This window comes from Mastigoproctus giganteus, chromosome 1 (genome assembly GCF_048544385.1).
Source record: "Mastigoproctus giganteus isolate SK-2022 chromosome 1, ASM4854438v1, whole genome shotgun sequence".
NCBI classification, from domain to species: domain Eukaryota; kingdom Metazoa; phylum Arthropoda; class Arachnida; order Uropygi; family Thelyphonidae; genus Mastigoproctus; species Mastigoproctus giganteus.
In genome coordinates, this window is record NC_143575.1 from 52,301,032 (window position 1) to 52,320,617 (window position 19,586).

The 19,586-nt window shown below is 36.3% G+C and overlaps 1 protein-coding gene across 4 annotated transcripts in view; it reads left to right on the forward strand.

Moving 5' to 3' along the window:
• hiw (MYC binding protein highwire) overlaps positions 1-19,586 on the forward strand; it is a 1,043,263-nt gene that overhangs the window by 87,141 nt on the left and 936,536 nt on the right. For all 4 annotated transcript variants that reach the window (XM_090372846.1, XM_090372865.1, XM_090372875.1 and 1 more), the window contains exons 5-6: positions 3,656-3,867; positions 3,994-4,129. In XM_090372846.1, the coding sequence (XP_090228972.1) occupies positions 3,656-3,867; positions 3,994-4,129 (348 nt within the window). The remainder of the gene's footprint in view (positions 1-3,655; positions 3,868-3,993; positions 4,130-19,586) is intronic.

Consider the following 19,586-nt stretch of genomic DNA (forward strand, 5'->3'; position numbering starts at 1 on the left):
TGATTCGGTAGAGTAAGTAGCAGGCGTGAGCATAAATTGCATCATTCATGATTTCGGTTCTAGCTGTTCAAAATTTAGTGGTGTCGTACCCTCTAAGCACAAAAGGTGTTTTACATGCAAAACCCCTTTGTGCGTACGGGTGCACATGCGATTTTTTTTTGTTTTTAGATTAATTGTTTTTTTAATAATTTTTTCAGAATATTTATTATTGTAATAAAAGTTTTAAATAAACATGAATTCAAGTAATTACAGTACTTGTTTTTTTCATACTTTATTGCACGTAATTGTCATCAAAATTTATGGAGAAAAATGTTTGTCTTTGGAATACCGGTATTCTGGTTTCATAAATTAAAAATACCGAAATACTGGTATTAAGATTTTTACTGGTATTGTAAGCCCTAGCTGCTAGTGCTTGATGTAAAAAAAAAAAAAAAAAAAAAAAAATGGTTATACCATTTTTTTTTTTTTTTTTTTTTTTTTTGTTTCAGGAGAAGCTTAACTTATGGTTTTCTGTTACTATTTTATGATTTTGAAAAATTGGTGGATAAAATATTATTCCAAGACCTGGGCAAATGTTTTGCTAAGGATGGTTGTAGTTTGCTGTAGTTCTGCAATGTTCTGCCCCTTCCAAGTTATAATTAGCAAAGGCTATGTGCACCCTTATTTTCCCAATTGCTTTCCAGATTTTTTTGAGAGGTTGTATGCTTTATTGGACACTATCTTAAATATATAAGAGCGATGCTAACTACTACTTTCAACTTAATTTCATTATAAATTCATTCACATAGAAAATTTAAGTGTCTCCGTGTTTTAGAAATGAAACAGATGCTCAATTTACGTTAAATTTATAATCTATATAATAAAAAACTACATTAGTAGTTTGGAGGGCATCATTTTATCTGTATCTCATATTGTGCTCTTCCTTCACAACGAATTGCCATGTATTGTATTACCTCGAATAAGTAACGCGTCACTAAAAGAGAAGACTATTGTTACTTATTCTCAGTGGGCACCACCACACAGACGGCACTGTTTCAAGGCTTGTTGGCCTTTCATTGGTGGGTGGGCACCCTGGTATTGCAGACACGACAATCCAGTTGTGAAGATAATCCCACAATATGAGAGATGCCGGAAGAAATATTATCATGCACACCTTCTGGCATCTCTCATATTGTGGGATTATCTTCACAACAGGATTGGGGGGTGCCTCTGTAGCCAGGTGAGCAGGAGCAGCAGTGCATAGAACATGCTTCTTGATTAAACCGGGATTTGTGCCCGTGACCACCAAATACGGGGGATGCAGAAAGGTCAGGGAATGACCACCACATATGCCCGGAGCAATATGGCCTTAGTTGCTAATGGTCCTAAAAAAAAAAAAAAACCCCGAACTGGATTGGCATTGATTGCTTATTCGAGGTAGTGCAATACATGGATTATTATACTCTTATTATAAGAGATTATTATACTCTTAAAGATATGATGCCTTGTTGCATTTAATTTTACTTAAATATTATCACGTACACCTTCTGGCATCTCTCATATTGTAGGATTATCTTCACAACTGGATTGTCATGTCTACAATACCTGGGTACCTGCCCACCCACCGATGAAAAGCCAACAAGCCTTGAGACGGTCACCAGGGGAATGCTGATATTCACGGAGTTTCCGAGAATAAGTAACAACAGTCTTCTCTACTGGCGAAGTGTTGCCTATTCGAGGAATTTGAGTTTTTGAGTGGTGTGAGTTGAAGGAGTTACTGTCCCTTTCATTCTTCTACACTGTTTCTTTTCTTCTTCCACTCCTACTATAACTTTCCCTCTACTTTTTGCTTTTCTAAGTCTAATAGGGACAAGTGGATAATAGAGTTATTATCCCACACATATACAAACAAGCCTTGAAATGGTGCTGCCTGGGTGGTGGTGCCCATTGAGATTAAGTAACAATAGTCTTCTCTTTTAGTGAAGCATTACTTATTCGAGGTAGTGCAATACATGGTAACCTGTGAAGGAAGAGCACAGTATGAGATAGAGATAAAACAATGCCCTTCAAACTACTAATGTAGTTTTTTTTTTGTTTAAGAGTTGTCTATGGTGTGTTTACACCAATATTATATAGATTATTATACTCTTAAAGATATGATGCCATGTTGCATTTAATTTTACTTAATTAAATTTATAAGTACTAAAAATCATTAAAATCTTAAATGCAAAAATTCACGATTTTCTAATTTTACTGAACTACGTACTGAAAACTTTAATGTATGTACTGGAGTGCTGGTTTTAACATGACTTCCAAATACATTAATGTTTGGCATGAGCTGGTCGCATGAACCAGGTAGGGATAAAAAAATGTGCAAGCTATAGGGAAAAAAATAGTACAAATCATAACATAAATTATAATTAAATTATTTGCATCCAATAAATCAAATAGCAACTGAATCTTACAGTGGTTTAATGTGTAGTTAACCATGCTGGCCCTTTAAGAAAAAGAAAATAAACTAGCACAAATCATCACACCAGCAGAAATCAACAGTAGATACAAACATGATGATATAGTTCCAAGGTGGGGTAAACCCATAATTTAGGATATGGGCAGGGCGAGAGAGAGAGAGAGAGAGAGAGAGAGAGAGAGAGAGAGAGAGAGAGAGAGAGAGAGACTGCATGCTAATAGTTCAAAAGTTGATAAAGTGCCACACAAAATCCTTGTAAAATGTCATATGGACTTATGATGGAGGAGAAGCAGATAGATAAAGTATGTTGCATTGTTTTTGTGCCAGTCCTTTATAAAATCCTGCATTTACTCACTGGCCTTGAAGAACATGATAAAGACATGCTTTTGCTGGATACCTAGACATGTAAGTATCCCAGGAAATGAATTAGCTGATACATCTTCTGAACTAATTACCACTCCACCTGACAGTAAACAGAAAATACCATACCAGGTTATCCGTGCAACTGTGCACAGATAACCTGGCACAGTTGCATACACCAGTGGCAACTGAATTGGAAAGTCCAGAGTGACAACAAACAAGCATATTAAACCATTTCTCCAATCATGGACATCTAGCCTCAGCGAGAACAGTAAGAAGAAAGTTAATTTGCTTGTCCCAGAATAGGACATAGAATGCTACTCATTGCCTATCTACTAAGAGTGGAACAGAACTCCCTCCCCATCCTCGGTGTTCCAGATGCATCACACTTCTTACCATCAAGCACATATCCTCATGGATCAGTAATGGATGAGAATGCCAGGTGGTCCAATCTTTGATTGAGCATCAGTCACTTACCATCACATCAATTTTTGGTGAGAATTCAAACATCACAAAAGTGCTTTCCTTTATAAAAATCAATATGTACCATGTCCTCTGAGAAGTTATCTGGTTAGAACAGTTTGTGATAGGCATAGACACCAGATAAAGGGGGGGGACATCAGCAGTGCATGGAAATCTTTGAGAACCATTACCCCTGTATCTTCCCACCATAAGCATGGTACACTATAACCATAGTTGCTGATGTGCCGATAAAACTAATCAATCGAACAAGATAGTGTCCTTCAAAATAAAATAGATATAAACTTTATCCATTTTATTTTTTATTAAAAATTATGTATTTTCAATTGCTCATATACATTATTTACAGTAATACTGTTCTTTCAGATGCCCTTTTTGATCTGTTATTGGATATCTCATCGTCTCCACAGCCTACATCTGAACAACAACAACATGCTTGCAGTGGTCCATCTCTTACTGCATATGCATGTGCTTGTCTCCTTAGTTTGGTTGTTGCACGTGGAGATACTGGTAAACTCTTGAGTGCTTGCTCGGCAATGTTGATGAGTCCTCGTGCATTAGCTGCTGAAGAAATTCCAGTGAGTTTTGTTGTAAAAATAGTTAACTAATTTTGTAAATATTTTGAAATGTTTAATCATGTGCTTATGTCACTTGCATTCTAAATTGTTTTGGAAAGGGCATTAAATTAAATATTTTTTTCTTAGACTCCTGGAATAATGACATCATTACAGTGCAGTGTACATGCAGTACTTCTTGGAAAGACATTGAGGCCAGATTGGCTTACCCATGGGTTTCCTAAAAATTCTCTATGTAATACATTTATTGTACAGATTCCAAAATGTAAGTGTGAACTTGTAATAGGTAACAAATTTTTAAAGTGAATATTTTAAATTAATTTTAAACAGAATCTCTGCAAATTTCGAAAGTTGTCTTAATCATATTATTATTCTTCCATGTTCCATTTATACAATGGCCTATAATTACTCAATTTTAGCTTGAGTTCAGGAATAAGTAACTAGTTCTTATGGTTCTTATACAATTGTCCTTGCATATAGTTGCTTCAGATTTTCAGGGAAGTTGTTAAGGAAAATCAATAAATTGTGGATTTAGTAGATAACAAAATTAATAATTACCAAAGAATTAATTACAATTTTTATATATTGACATTTGAATTATACATGTGTGAACTATCCTAAGAACACATGCTGAGCAAGTGAGCCATGAGACTTGACATTGGACCTTCTAAAGATATTTGAGATTAGTAACCATAATTCAGAAATATGTCATGTTTTGCTTATACAACATGCAAGTCAACTAATGAATACACATTTCTACAGACAATATACACCAACACAGTGCAAACTAGGAAACCATAAGAACTGTTGCCCTGTGGCATGAACAGCTAGTGTGCCAAGGACCAACCAAGTAAATGGCTGTAGTGACCAAGTACAGTATAAATTTAGAAGTTTTAAGAATGAAATCTGTTACAGTATTAAATTCGTGATATTGAAACATGTTTTGGCTAAAACTACTTCAATTATAATATATATTGTGGCATTGTATGCTAAACAAGATGAATGGTTGGCGTCACACAGTATTGTTGCATATACATCAGACATAGCTTGGTAAAAGACAATCCACAGATTGTAGGTGTATGCAGTTCCAAGATGGAAAAACTTTGAGCTCTTTCTTGAAGAAATTAAATTGTTTTCTTGTTTACACATTACACTAATATTCAGTTAGATAATTCTTAGTAAAGAAATGACCTTACCAGATCAGAAGGAAAGGTAACTTTCTGTCTTTTTTCATTCTATTCTTGTTACTAACCCACTATTGCTTGGTCACAAGGTGGCACTACTCTTCCACATGGAGGGAAAAAGCTCTCCCTTTCAGGATTAAATGGTGCAAACAGTTTCCCAAGTGCAGAAATCAACTGGATGCACAGATAAAACCGTGACAGGCTGAAAACAAGAGGAACCTAGTTCTTTCGCAGTGAAATGTTAAAATAAAAAATTCGTTGACAGAATCAGTGCTCCAAAATTCCTCATTATTCCTTCAACTTAAAGAACAATCAATTAGAAAACTCTTGCCATTTCTAGCACAAAAATGCCCAGAAAGCACAATAGGTATCTCCAAGACAGTTCGCCATTTAAGGTCAGGAGACTTAATGGTTGAAGTTTGCCACTTCTCAACAGTCCGAGCAACTACAGCAACTAAAAAATTTTGGTGGAACTTTTGTTGCCATTTTGCCACACATTTCCCTGAACATATCAAGAGGTGTCATCAGTGAATGGAACCTCATCAACCTGCCAGATGACAAACTAAAAAAAGAACTGCAAGATCAAGGAATCATCAATGTCATGAATTTTGATGAAGAAGAAGAAGAGTTTACTGGTTCCTACTCAGAACATAATCCTAGACCACTAACATTGATCAAAACAGATTTTCTTAACTGCAGTATTAAAGCCTGTATCCCGAACCCCCTATGCTGCTACAAGAATTTGGGCACTCACAGGCAGTCTGCAGAGGAAGAGCTGCCTGTGCCACATATGAACCTCTGCATACATTGTAACTTACTGCACAGCCACAAATGTCCTAACTGCAAAGAAGCACATCTGGGATATTCAAAGGAGTGTTCCCTTTGGAAACATGAAAAAAAGATTCAGTGATACAAACTGAACACAACATGGCAAAAAAAATCGTGATTGACACCAAATTCTAATAAGCCAACTTATGCCTGAGTAACACAAGGCAAATATTAGTTGCTCTACAAATGGAGGTAATGATACTATCAAGTGAATCACTAACTTAGTGGGCAAGATCAGTATTGGCTGCTATGCCAATAAACCAAATGATAAGCAAACAAAATAAAGATTTAAACACACCAATTACTCTACAACCAAATGCTGTTCCACTACAGACTACTGCAGTATATGCTATTTCTAATGTAAACCCAAACAGACTGCATGGACTTAGAAGATAGTTTGCACCAAGATGACCAGATTCTAGTGCCATTTACTGAGGAGGAGATGGACTTTAGGAAAACCATGTTTGCTGAAGAAGGGGAAAAGTAAAGTTGACCAATATAAACCTCAGCACCTTAAAAACAAATTGAGATTTCATTCCGCTAAACCCAAATAATGCTTATGTTCTTGCAGAGGAACTGTAGAAACTGTTGTAATAATTTGGCTGACAAATGAGGATATCCTCTCACAATATGACCCCATTTGCCTTCTGCCTACAGAAAACCATTCTGATCCCACATAATAACTATTTCACTCCGGAACTACATAATACATTGACAGGATTGTGTTGCATGTAATCTGAGCAGTCTGGCACATGGAGAGGTAGTGTTGATAATCAACTCTCAGATATCCTTGCTACCAATCACACTAAAAACAAACCTTGAAGTGGTTGCAGAATGAGTCATTGTTAACTTTGATTTAATTATAATTTAATTATACTTAACCCCTAATTAAAATATAGGCTATGTTGACTCAGAAGAACTAATGGTACGACTTCCTCAACCTTACTACATTCTAGGGGATCTTAGCAGTTACCATCTGCTATGAGGAAATCAAAACTTGAACAAACTATCAAAAAATTACTTGACCAACACAACCACATAACCCTCAATAATGGAGTGCACTCTCATATATATTTTGGATCTACTTCTACTGATGTTTCTCTACACTAAACAACCATATATCCTTTATTTGGGTGGCCTATTCATAGCACCCCACTGTGTAATGACCATTATCCTGTGTTATGCCACATTTGATACCAGCATCCCGCCCTTATAACTGACTTGTCAAATCAAACTTTTCCAGAGCTGAATGGAATATATACAAATAATAGCAGTACTAGAAGAAATGGAGGTCCAACAAACATCCATAAACTTGGCAGTAGAATATGTATCTAACCAAATACTAAAGATGGTGGACCAAATGATTCCAAAAAGTCTACAAAAATATCAGCTTTCTCAAAGGTGTGGGGGAATAACAAATGTAGTGTAGCTAAAAAAGAGAACAGAGAATTGAACATCTTCAGGAAGTTCCCAATAACTTCCTTCACATCAAAGATGCCCGGGCAAAAGCAAAATGTATTAGGTGGACCTGCAAAGCATGGAGGCATCTTGCTTCCACAATTACAAGAGCCACAGAAACTCAAATGATATTAGCCGAAATATAATGAATCTACTCAAAACCCTCATGCATCAATTTTCCCATGCTCACTGTCAATTGTTGCAAAACTGGAGGAGATAGCAAATACTTTGGGCAAATCAGTGAAACCCAGTATTGATTGTCCTATGTACAATAGTGACTGACAAACTATTTTTTCTTCCTTTTTCATGATGAACATCTCTCTGAATTTCCTAAATGCTTATGCAGCACTCACAAATTTGATTGAATCAAAAAAGAAATGTTAGACAGACATGTAAATAGAATTATTTATTCAATTTTTTTATTTCATGTGCAGGAAAAATTACAAAAGTGCACAAAATTACAAAAATTTCAAAATTATAAAATTACAAAAAGAGAGGAGACAGGCATAACATCAGCAAGTTTTACCTTTCGAGCATCATTGTCAGAATTAACTCTCCAGCTGATAAGCATGCTGCTGTGGAAGTTGAGGTCTGTGGAGATTTAGAAGGGGTTTTTTTCCAACACATCACATAATTTTTCTGCAGCTGCAGAATTGGCACTGGCGACTTCACCGCATATTTTAATGTTTTGGAAACCAGTGTGATGCTTGAACCTATTAAACCACCCATTGCTTGCCACAAACTTGGCTTGGGGTTCGCTGTACTTATCCTTAATATCTTAATAAACACTTGCTTTTTCTTGAATGGCCATTGGACTCAGGGGCACTTGCTTCTGAATCTGTTTTCCATCCATATTATTAATGGCTCTTCCATCTTCGAGATATAGCACCTGAATGCTGTTTTGCGATCACTGTTGATCTTAAATGTGTTGATCCTTTAACATGTTCTTTTTTACGCACACTGAACCTTAAAATAGTATTCACTCTTGAAGCAACGAGACCTAATTCCGTGCAATAGGTGACAAACTTTGTCCTGCTTAGTAATTCTTAATTAATCATCTTCATTTCTAAATCAATTTTGTTTTGTTTACTAGCACTGCCACCAATTGCACTTTCCATTGGTCCCTTTCCCTTCACCCTTACAATAAGTAAATAGGAATGAAGAGAAGATTCTGAAAATTTATTTGTTTTTTATATGATTGAAGATTTCAGTGAAGGGGAACTCATTTAATTGTAATACCATAACGTAAAAACCCACAGAATTGCAGTTATCGGTATTATCGCAAATGCAATAAGATCGAGTTTACTACCCGTTTATAATCGATTGCACTAACTGAAAAGCCCAATAAACCAAAAAGTTCAAATTTTTTTTTTTTTATTGTTTTATGGTAGTGACCTCCAGAAATGTGTTTTAGAAAAATATCACAAAGGCATTCAAAATTAATTCTTATAATGGAACATATAGAACAATGAAAGTGTAGTGCAATTTCCATTATAAAAAATGACCTTTTTGGGAGATAAATAGCGTAGTTATATAGCGAAAATTTCAACTTCCAAAGTCTTGGAATGAATTACCAAAAAAAAAAAACCAATGTGTTATTGTGTTCACATTATGATATTTTCACGATACCTCCATTTATTCCTCCGGGATGCAAAATACGTTTCCACGATTTTTTTAAGTTTGCACCAGCCAGCAAAAAAATACGTAAAGTCGAATTTCCATAAGTTGAGTATTACGTAAGCCGGGCAATAGCTGTATTGTCCACCTCCTATCTAACATGCCACATGTGGACAAAATTTTTACCCTCCTCAAATGGAACAAATCTACAATGCAGTCTAAACTTCAGCTGTAGTTCATATTGATAAAACTGCACCTTTAACTTTACCATTGTCAGGTCCATTGTGACATTGTTGTTCTTGCACCATAACGTCCATAAACAAACAAAAAACTAATTAATTGATGGAGTGTGACAGTTTTATAATTTGTGCAGATAACTGTATGTTTGTACATCTGTCTTGGGAACTTCATTACCAGAATGACATTAGACCATTTTCAGTTATTATAATTTTGAAGTTACATGACACCAGTACATTTTTTTGTAAAAAAAAATAGGTGCTGGTACTCATTTTTTGCTATCAGGAAAAATTGAAAATTAAAAGAATCTGAAAAGTACTCTAAAAGTTTTTTTTTTTTCCTGATATTGTTACTTTCGTAGTAATGATTTTGGAATAAGAACAACAAATTTAGTATATTAGCACAGTTTATTAAGCATAAATTTATTATTCAAGTATATAAAAAAAAATAAGTAAAATGTGAGTAAAATAAATCGGTCGACTATTGAGTGCCGGGCACTCATGATAAAGGGTCCTTAAGTCACAAATGGTCGTTAGTGTAGTATCTCAAATAGAGAGCTTTATGGTAACTGAAAAAAGTTTATAGTATCCCGGTTTGTCCTAAAACTGAGGAACTAACGAAAACGTTGTCTATTTGAGTCTTTCCAGTTGTTGTGAATGACAAAAGTGGGAGAAGCGACTCAGACTTCTTCCTGGAGAAGCGATTAAAGTTTTGGAGAAGCGACTGGCAGGTGAGGGCCGTGCAAGACTTCGCGCAGCCTTCTCCCCACCACCGCTGCCTCAACACTGGCTCTCTGAGCACTCCCTTGCTGGGACAACTACAGCTTTGAAAATTGTTAAAAAATACTTCTTGTCGCAAAATATATAAATGTTCTTTATAGAATTATTACTAATTATTTAGCAACCTTTTTGTCACCAAAAGGAGAGTTACTTAGTACAAAGAAACATGCTATCGAAGTGCAATAAAAAATTGTTTTTTTTAATTTTAACACAAAAAAGTAAGATTTCAATCGGAATAGTTTTCCCTTGATAAGCATCGAATAATACATAGCTAATGTGATTTTTAAATTTTTAGCTCCATTAGCGACGGAAATAGAGGGGAGGGACATGAAAATTACTCACATTTTTCTATCTTGCACCGCCATTTTTAATTTTAAAAATATTTTAAATTTATATTTTAAACCTACTCGTTGAGCTCTTTCAAACGGTATATAATAAGTTATAGGTTGTCAACATTTTTGTTCCCCCACATTTTACCTCCCCCATTTCTCAGACAAATTTTTTTCAACAACGACCAATATGGCGTTATGTTGGCCCACATGATGTACAAACCCATGCAAAATTTCAAGTCAATAGGTTGAGTGGTTCCAGAGATACAATGCTGTGACAAACGGACGGACGGACAAACATCCGAATAACATTATAAAGGTCCTTTGTTAGACTACCCCTAAAAATAATAAATAAAAATAAATAACATAGGTAAAAATAATTTCATAATAAAGTTTTTCTACAATAATCCAAATTTTTATTAAGTTTCATCCGACACCCTATGCCGACTTCTTTTCTTCCTCTTTGTGTGTCTCTTGCTTAATGACGTTTCCGGAGCAGCCACGAATCGACATATTTTGCTGGATCGAAGCGGGTCAGTGGTGGGCCTACAATTTTAAGAAACAGTAGTGGAGAAACTGTTTTTGCCATCAACGAAGCTCTGGTTGGGCTGACAGATTCATTTGTGAAAATCCTCATTCACATACACTCTATGAAATTGATATCCTACTCAGAGTGTCCATCAAATGCTTCAGTTCTTCCAAAACCATCTTTTCAATTAGGTATTCCCGAAATCCACAAATTGTATCTCTTTCATTTAACTGTAACCTAATTGACAATTTTCTAACTTTATTTTAACTCTATTCTAACTCTATATGGTAAAACACCTCCCACCATTCCCAACACGCCCATTCAATGCCGCCTGTGGTCTTCCGTCAAAAGGATGTCAGAAGGACATTGACAAATCTTGATGTGAAGAAAGCTCCAAGTCCCAGTAGTATTTCTCCACTTGTTCTCAAAACCAGTGCTCCTGAACTTACTCTTGTTCTTTGCTGCCTTTTTTCACTTTCTTATTCCAAAGGTGTTTTTCCTTCTGCTTATAAATTTGCTCATATCCAGCCAGTTCCTAAAAAAAGGTGACAAATCCCTCCCATCCAATTATCGTCCCATTGCAATTACTTCTACACTTTCTAAAGTAATGGAGAAATCAATTAACCGCCAACTCTTAAACTACCTAGAAACCTTCCGTCTGATCAATGATCACCAGTATGGATTCCGTCAGTGTCGATCCACTGGTGATATTCTGGCTTATGTTACCCATTTATGGACTAATTCGATGGAAAGGTTCGGTGAAACACAAGTAGTTGCTCTTGACATCTCAAAGCCTTTTGATTGTGTTTGGCATAAAGGTCTTCTAAACAAGCTTCCATCTTATGGTTTGCCAACTGTTTTTAGTAATTGGTTATCCAGTTTTCTCTCTAATCGCTCACTGAGGGTGATGGTAGATGGCTCTCTGTCTTCTAACTTCTCCAATAATGCTGGTGTCTCCCAAGGTTCAGTTCTTTCCCCCACTCTTTTCCTCTTGTATATTAATGACCTTCTTCCATTGACTGAAAATCCTATCCATAATTTTGCCAATGATGACACATTGCATTCCACTTTCCATTTTGAGAAAATTTGCCCTGCTCAATCAGCTTCAGCTTCTCGAATATCCGCTACCAATTCCTTAAATGCCTATCTCCAGGTAATTCTCCAGTGGGGTCAAGACAACTTAGTTGATTTCGATCCCTCTAAAATTCAGTTTTGTATTATATCTCACAAAAAAGGATTTTTCTGCTTCTATTCTTATCTTTGGTGACACTCCGATTTCTAGGCAAGTTGATATATATATATATATATATATCTTTTGGGTGTTACCCTGACTTTTAATCTCTTTTGGCACAAGCACGTTATTGCTTCCTCTGCTTCTAAAAAACTTGTTTTTCTCTTTCGCTCTCGGTGTTACTTTTCTTCCAAACAGCTGCTCACTCTACAAATCGCAAATTCGCCCTACTGTGGAATATTGTTCCCACATCTGGGGCGGTGTCCCCAAAACCTCTCTCAGGCTCCTAGATTCTATTCAGAAGAGGCAGTTTGGTTACTTAATGACTCATCTCTAACAGGGTCTCTCCACTCGCTGTCCCATAGACAGACTGTTTCTGATGCATGCGTTTTTTACAAATACTTCCATGGGTACTGTTCTTCCGAATTGGCTTCTATAATTCCTGCACTCTCTTTCAAAACAGTCTGAACACGTGCCACCACCAGCCAACATCCATTTACTCTCCAACTTCAAACTCACAGAGTCAACTTTTCATCTTCCTCGTTTATTCATTCAACTGCTGTTTTCTGGGAGGACCTTCCTTCATACATATTTCCTGAAAATTAGTCTACAGAAGTTCAAGTCTAATGTCAACAAATATCTTCTCTCATCTTCTGAACCTCCAACCCAAGCACTGTACTAAATACTATAGGTTCTAATACCTGTTGTGTTTGGGGTTTTCATTAAAAAAAAAAAAAAAAAAAAAGAAAATTTTCATCCTTAAATTTTCATGCAAACCCAGGGTGCTGCTGCAACATTCCAGTGGTGCCATGTAATTTGGGTTTAAGTTACTTAAACTTATTTTTTTTTAAATTTATGTTTATTTCATTATAAAAAGGTGTGCAGTATCTTTTTAATTTTGTGGTGATCTATAATTGATGTTTACTGAGTACCTCTATATAAGAGAATAAAATTATATACTGTATATATATAATTTGTATTATGAAATGTAATTTTTATATTTATATTATTGTAATAACTATCATATAACATATATACTTTTTAATATTATATATATATATATATATATATATATATATATATATATATATATATATATATATATATATATATATATGCATGCAGATAGAGAATCGGACCTAAAACAGCCAGGAAATTGAGTAGGGGTGCCGTGAAACCAAATAAATTACTTAGGGGTGCCGTTATTAAAAAAAGGTTGAAAACCACTGATATATAATTACAAATGTAACATCCATGGCAACAGCAAAAGACGGTGGCAGCAGTGTGGAATTGGCAAACTCTTAATAAATTCTTACAAATAAATCCAGATTTGATGCAGTGGAAATCCAGTGAAAGATCTGCATTTCTTTCAGTGAAATGCAGAAAGGAAGAAGTAATCTAACCAGGCTAAGGTTAGGATATACATATTTTACCCATTCTTCTTTGCTTAAAACCAAAGAACCACCTCAGTGTAATCAGTGCCATAAGTAGCGACCTGGAGCGTGGGGTTTTGGGGTTTCAGGGACGGATGGCAGTCATCCTGAAATAGGTGGGTATGTGGGATGTGTTAGGGTAACTAGGAATAGGAGTAGGAGCATGTATGCTTGCATGTGTACCAATGCTAGAAGTATAGTAAATAAATTTGATGAATTTGAAGTGTTGGGCAAGACATCAAAGGCGGATATTGTTGGGATAGCAGAGGCGTGGTGTCACACAGATATAAGGAATGCTGAACTGGAATTTGGGGAGTACAATGTGTACAGAAAGGATAGACAGGATAGAAAGGGAGGAGGTGTTATGCTGTTAATTAAGAAAAACATAAAATCAAAAGAAGTGCATCCAGTTGATATAGATGAACAGTGCACTGTTGAGTCAGTTTGGTGTGACATAAGCACTGCAAAAGCAAAAATAAGAGTAGGAGTGTGTTATAAGCCTAATGACTCTAATGCGTACAATGAACAATTGTACAGAGAAATAGAGTGGGCTAGTAAATCGGAATGTCTTATAATGGGGGATTTTAACTTCCCAGATATTGACTGGAACTTGTGGGTTGGTCACTCACACACTAGTCAGACTTTTGTGGATTTATTGGATGATTGTTTTCTGCAGCAGCATGTTCGAGAGGCAACCAGAGAAAGTAATACTCTTGATCTGGTTATCGGCAGTGATCATTCGTGTATTAAGAATTTGCAGATAAAGGAACCACTAGATGGTAGTGATCACAGTGTACTGATGTGGGATTTACTTAAAGATTTAATTACCATCAGGGGTAAAGGAAAGGGTTTTTGCTTCTGTAAAGGTGAGTACAGTGGTCTCCGACAGTTTTTAAATTCTGTACAGTGGGATCAACCTACAATGTTACCAACAGTAAATTCTAAGTGGGAAGCATTCAAGGAATTAATTGTGGATGCTACTAAAAGTTTCATACCTATTATGTTCACGGTTTAGGCCTAAATGGTTATCTAATGAACTAATGAGACTCGTAACAGGGAAGAAAAATGCATGGGATGCATATAAATTATCAAGCGACTCAGAAGCCTATGGCAGATATAAGTTAGTCTGTAATCAGGTGACAAAGGAGATTAGGCAGGCGAAGGCAGATTACGAGAAATCCTTGGCAAAAGATGCTAAGAAAAACAGCAAGGATTTCTTTACTTTTATAAACTCTAAAAGGAAGGGGATGAATCTGATTGGTCCACTTGACATCGATGGTTTGACTGTTGATGATCCTGCTCAGATAGCAAACAAACTGAATGAGTATTTTGCATCTACATTCACACATGAGGAATTATTAAGGTTTGAAAATGGCAGAAGGTTATCAAATTGTAGCAGGATACTTAATGATTTTGTAATAACTGAAAGCAAAGTGGAGGAGAAATTGTTGAAGTTAAACATAAGAAAAGCACCTGGGGTGGATGGGATCTATCCAGTTATATTAAAGGAGGTGGCAAAGCAACTAAGCAAACCCTTAGCCATAATTATGAGAGCATCCTTGGACTCAAGGAAGGTTCCCACGGACTGGAGATGTGCAAATGTATCCCCAATTCACAAAGGGGGATCGAAGGGTGACACGAGTAATTACAGACCAGTTAGTTTAAAACTTCTGTTCCGGGTAAAATAATGGAGTCACTGGTTAAAGATGCATTGCAGGATCATCTAGACAAGACTGCAGCAATAATTCAGAAACAGCATGGGTTTGTTAAGTGAAAGTCTTGTCTGACAAATTTGATAGGATATTATGATGTGGTAACAAAGGGACTGGATGCAAAAAATAATTTTGATATCATATATTTGGATTTCAGGAAAGCTTTTGACACTGTTGCGCATGGAAGACTATTGTACAAATTGGAGCAGAATGGTATTAAGGGTAAGTTGCTACAATGGATAAAAGGATGGTTAAGTGGGAGAAGACAGAGGGTGGTAATCAATGTGTGCTGCTCTTCGTGGACTAATTTTATTAGTGGTGTCCCACAGGGTTCGGTGTTAGGTCCACTGTTGTTTTGTATATTTATCAATGATATTGATGAAGGTATATCAAGCTTAATGTCGAAGTTTGCAGATGATACAAAGGTTGGCAGGGTTGTTAATGACAGTAATGGCAGTGTGCTACTGCAACAGGATCTAGATAATTTGGGCAGATGGGCTAAGAAGTAGCAACTGAAGAAGTGGTAACCTTGACAAATGCAAAGTACTGCATATGGGTAGAAGTAACCCCAGAGAAACGTACCAACTGTGTGGTACTACGCTTAAGGTGGTAGAAAATGAAAAAGACCTGGGAGTAATTGTGCAGTCAGATACGAAGTTTTCTGAGCAATGCAGACAGGCTGCCAGGGCAGGTCATGGGGTTTTGTCAATGATATACAGTAAACCCCAGCTATTCGCGGTTGCTGATTTAATATAAAATGAAACCTAAAAAAATGTGAATTTTAAAGCGCTGTGAATATTTTCCGCCATAAAAAAACATGGGCATGGCTAAAATTATCTTTATCGGTCAAAACAGTGCTCAGTGGGTGGGAGGAGAGGGGTGACAAAATCGCAAACGTGGATGTTTCTCGCTAATCCTTCTTCAGTATGTGTTATGCACTTGTCGTGGAAGGTTTCGTCGTTTGCTTTTAATTTATATGCTTAAAAATTGAATAAATTTATAAATTTGATATGCTTACAAAAGTGATAAATCTACCGTTTTGCAGTGTAAAACAGACTTTTTCGAGTGTGTTAATGGAAGAAAGTGACTTTATTGTGGACAAGTTCTTTCTAACCCGTATAAAAATATGGCTACGAATAACAAGACAAATGTGAAAATATGAAAGAAGGTGATGGCATTAGCGAATAAAATTGAGTTATTAGACAAAATTTTTAATGGTGAAAGTGTCTCCTCAGTGGCAAAACATTATAAAATCAATGAGTCAACGGTACGATCAATAAAAAAAAAGTGGAAATAAAAATCTGCCGTAGTGTCCGTGAAAACGCGTTAATTGCTTCAAAAATTTGCTCTGTAACTCGTGATGTTAAATTAGAAAACATGGAAAAAGCTTTAAATTTGTGGATAGAAGACCGAACTGAGAATAAAATTCCGTTAAGTTCACTGATCATTCGTGAAAAGGCAAAACTCCTTTATCAAAACTGGTGATAGCACTGGCGGGATAAGTTTTTTAGCTAGCAAAGGCGCTGGTTTGAAAGATTTGTTTGAAATTTCTAATAAATATTACATTTAATATTAAATTGTTTCTTATTTCCATTTTGATGCCTTATTCTTGCATTTCACTATGTACTGTCTATGTACATAGTCATATTATGAAGGTACATATAATACATATATAGACAAAATTTTAGACTAGTTTTTCTTATATATTTCATACTTTGGAACGGAACCCCTTTATTACTATGGGAGCCATAAATCAGTATTCGCGTTTTCGGTATTCGCGACATTTCTCAGGAATGTAACCCCCGCGAATAGCGGGGGTTTACTGTATATAGGAATTTTGCTAGCAGGGAGAAGGAGGTGATTAAGGCAATGGTCAGGCCATGCCTTGCGTACTGTGTACAGGTCTGGAGGCCTCATTTTAGGAAGGATTTACTTGAGTGTGTACAGAGATGGGCAACGAGATTGTTGAGGGGAATGAAGGGATCCTTTTACCAAGAGAAACTTAAGTTCTGCAAATTGCAGTGGCTGGAGACTAGGCACCTGCGCAGTGATTTGATTGAGGTGTATAAGGCCTTGAATGGGTTGAGCACGCTGAATTCTGATGGGATCGTTCCACTTGTTCAGATTACGAACCTAAGGGCGGCATAAATTCAAATTAAGAAAAGACAGATGTAGAATAGATGTGCGGAAATTTGCCTTTAGCCAGCGGGTGGTTAATTGCTGGAACAAACTTCCATATGTCTTGGAAGTTGATAGGTTGAATAAATTTAAGGAGGAACTGGACAGGCATTTGGAGGGAATGGTGTGTTTTTTTTTTTTTTTTTTGGCTGATGCTGCATAAGCTCATACACTTTGTTTCTTGCATCACATGCCACTACTATTATGTGGATTGGGAAACCCATAATACTCATCGTTTCCCATAGTTTCTAATGTTGAACACAATCAAATGCTTTTGCATAATCTATAAAACACAAAACGACTGGAACTTTGAATTCTTCAATAATGAGTTGTAGACTTAAGATCTGATCTCTGGTTCCTCTACTCCTTCTGAAACCTGCTTGCTCTTCTGGCATTTCTTCTTCAAGTTTCTTGAGATTATGTTTAATATGATTTTAAGAAGAATCTTGCTAGCGTGAGAAATTAGGATAATAGTCCTGTTATTTGAGCAAATTTTCAAATCTCCTTATTTTGGTAAAGGGATGAAAATTGATTTCTGCCAATCTGATGACCACCATTCCATTTCCCAAATTTTTACAATCATTTTATGAAAAAACTCGGCATCCTTCACACCTGTAGCTTTAATCAATTCTGTAGGGATTTCATCAATTCCGGATGACTTGCCACACATTAGTTCTCTGATGGCTTTTTCAACGACTTCCTTCAGTGGTACTGGTTCATCACACTCTTGAAAAGGGGGTGGCAGATCATTAGTGCCAGCAGGTGCACGGAAGAGCTGCTCACAGTAATCTTTCCACCTTCCTTTGATTGTGTTCTGCTCTGTTAAAATTTCCCCTTTGAAGTCCTTAATTACATTGTTTTGGTCGGAACTTTTGTCTTAAGGACTTAATTACATCACACATCTTTTTAGTGTTGTTTCGTTTGTTGTGGTCTTCGATTTCTTTACACTTTCGATTGATATAATCCTATTTGTCCTGGTTTAAACAGCACTTGATGACTTTGCTTAGTTCCTGATACTCTTAGTTTCCTTGTACACCCTGGGCTTTTGCAGTTATTCTCTGTTCAATAAGTTTAAAAGCTCTTCTGTAATCCAAGACTTCTGATCTTTGACCTTTCTCTAATGTGTCTATTTAATAATGCATTTTGTATTTTCCCATATTTCCTCAGGCAGCATATCGTCATCTAGTTCTAATAGAGCTTGAAAACGATTGCCTGTTTCAAGCATATAATCGTTTGGAATATTTTCTACAGCCAATCATCTAGGGAAAACCTTATTCGTGATCTTTTTCAGCTTCAGCTTGAGAACAATGTTGGGTAGCTGATGATCACTGCCACAATCTGCTCCAGGAAGTGTTTTAGCTGTGATTACACTGGAACGCCACCTTTTCCGCATAAGGATATAATCAATCTGATTTCTTGTTTTATGATCAGGAGATATCCATGGATGTGTAGAGCCTTCTCGTGTGCTGCTGAAAGCAGGTGTTACGTATGACAAGACTGTTCAGATGACAAAATTCAATTAAACTTTCACCTTGCTCATTTCTAGTGCCAAGACCATACCTACCACATTCTGGACTAGAAGAAACTGTCTTGCCTACTTTTGCATTAACAAGGTATTTGGAACGAAAGAGGGGTGAAATTGGAGTGGTTTTTTTTTTTTTTTTTTTTTTTTTGGCTGATGCTACATAAGCTTACTTTCTTGCATCATATGCCTCTACTAATGCTAATGAGCTTCTTCTGTTGACCAGAAATCCTAGCCATAGTTTTGCTGATGATAGCACATTGCATTCCACCTTCCAGTTTGAGAAACCTTGCCCTGCACAAACAGCTTCAACTTCTCAAATATCTGCTATTAATTCCTGAAATGCTGGTCTCCAGGTAATTCTCCAGTAGGGCAAAGATAACTTAATTGATTGCGATCCTTCTAAAACTCAGTCCTGTCTTATATCTAGCAAAAATAATTCTTCTACTCCTATGCTTATCTTCGATGAAAGTCTGATTTCTAGGCAAGATCATATATCTCTATTTGGGATTACCCTGACCTAATCTTTCTTGACATAAGCACATTACAAATATTACTTCCTCTGCATCTAAAAAACTGAATTTTCTCTTTTGCTCTCGCAATTACTTTTCTTTCAAACAGCTGTTCACTCTGTACAAATTGCAAATCTGCCCTACCAAGGTATATTGTTCCCACACCTGGGACA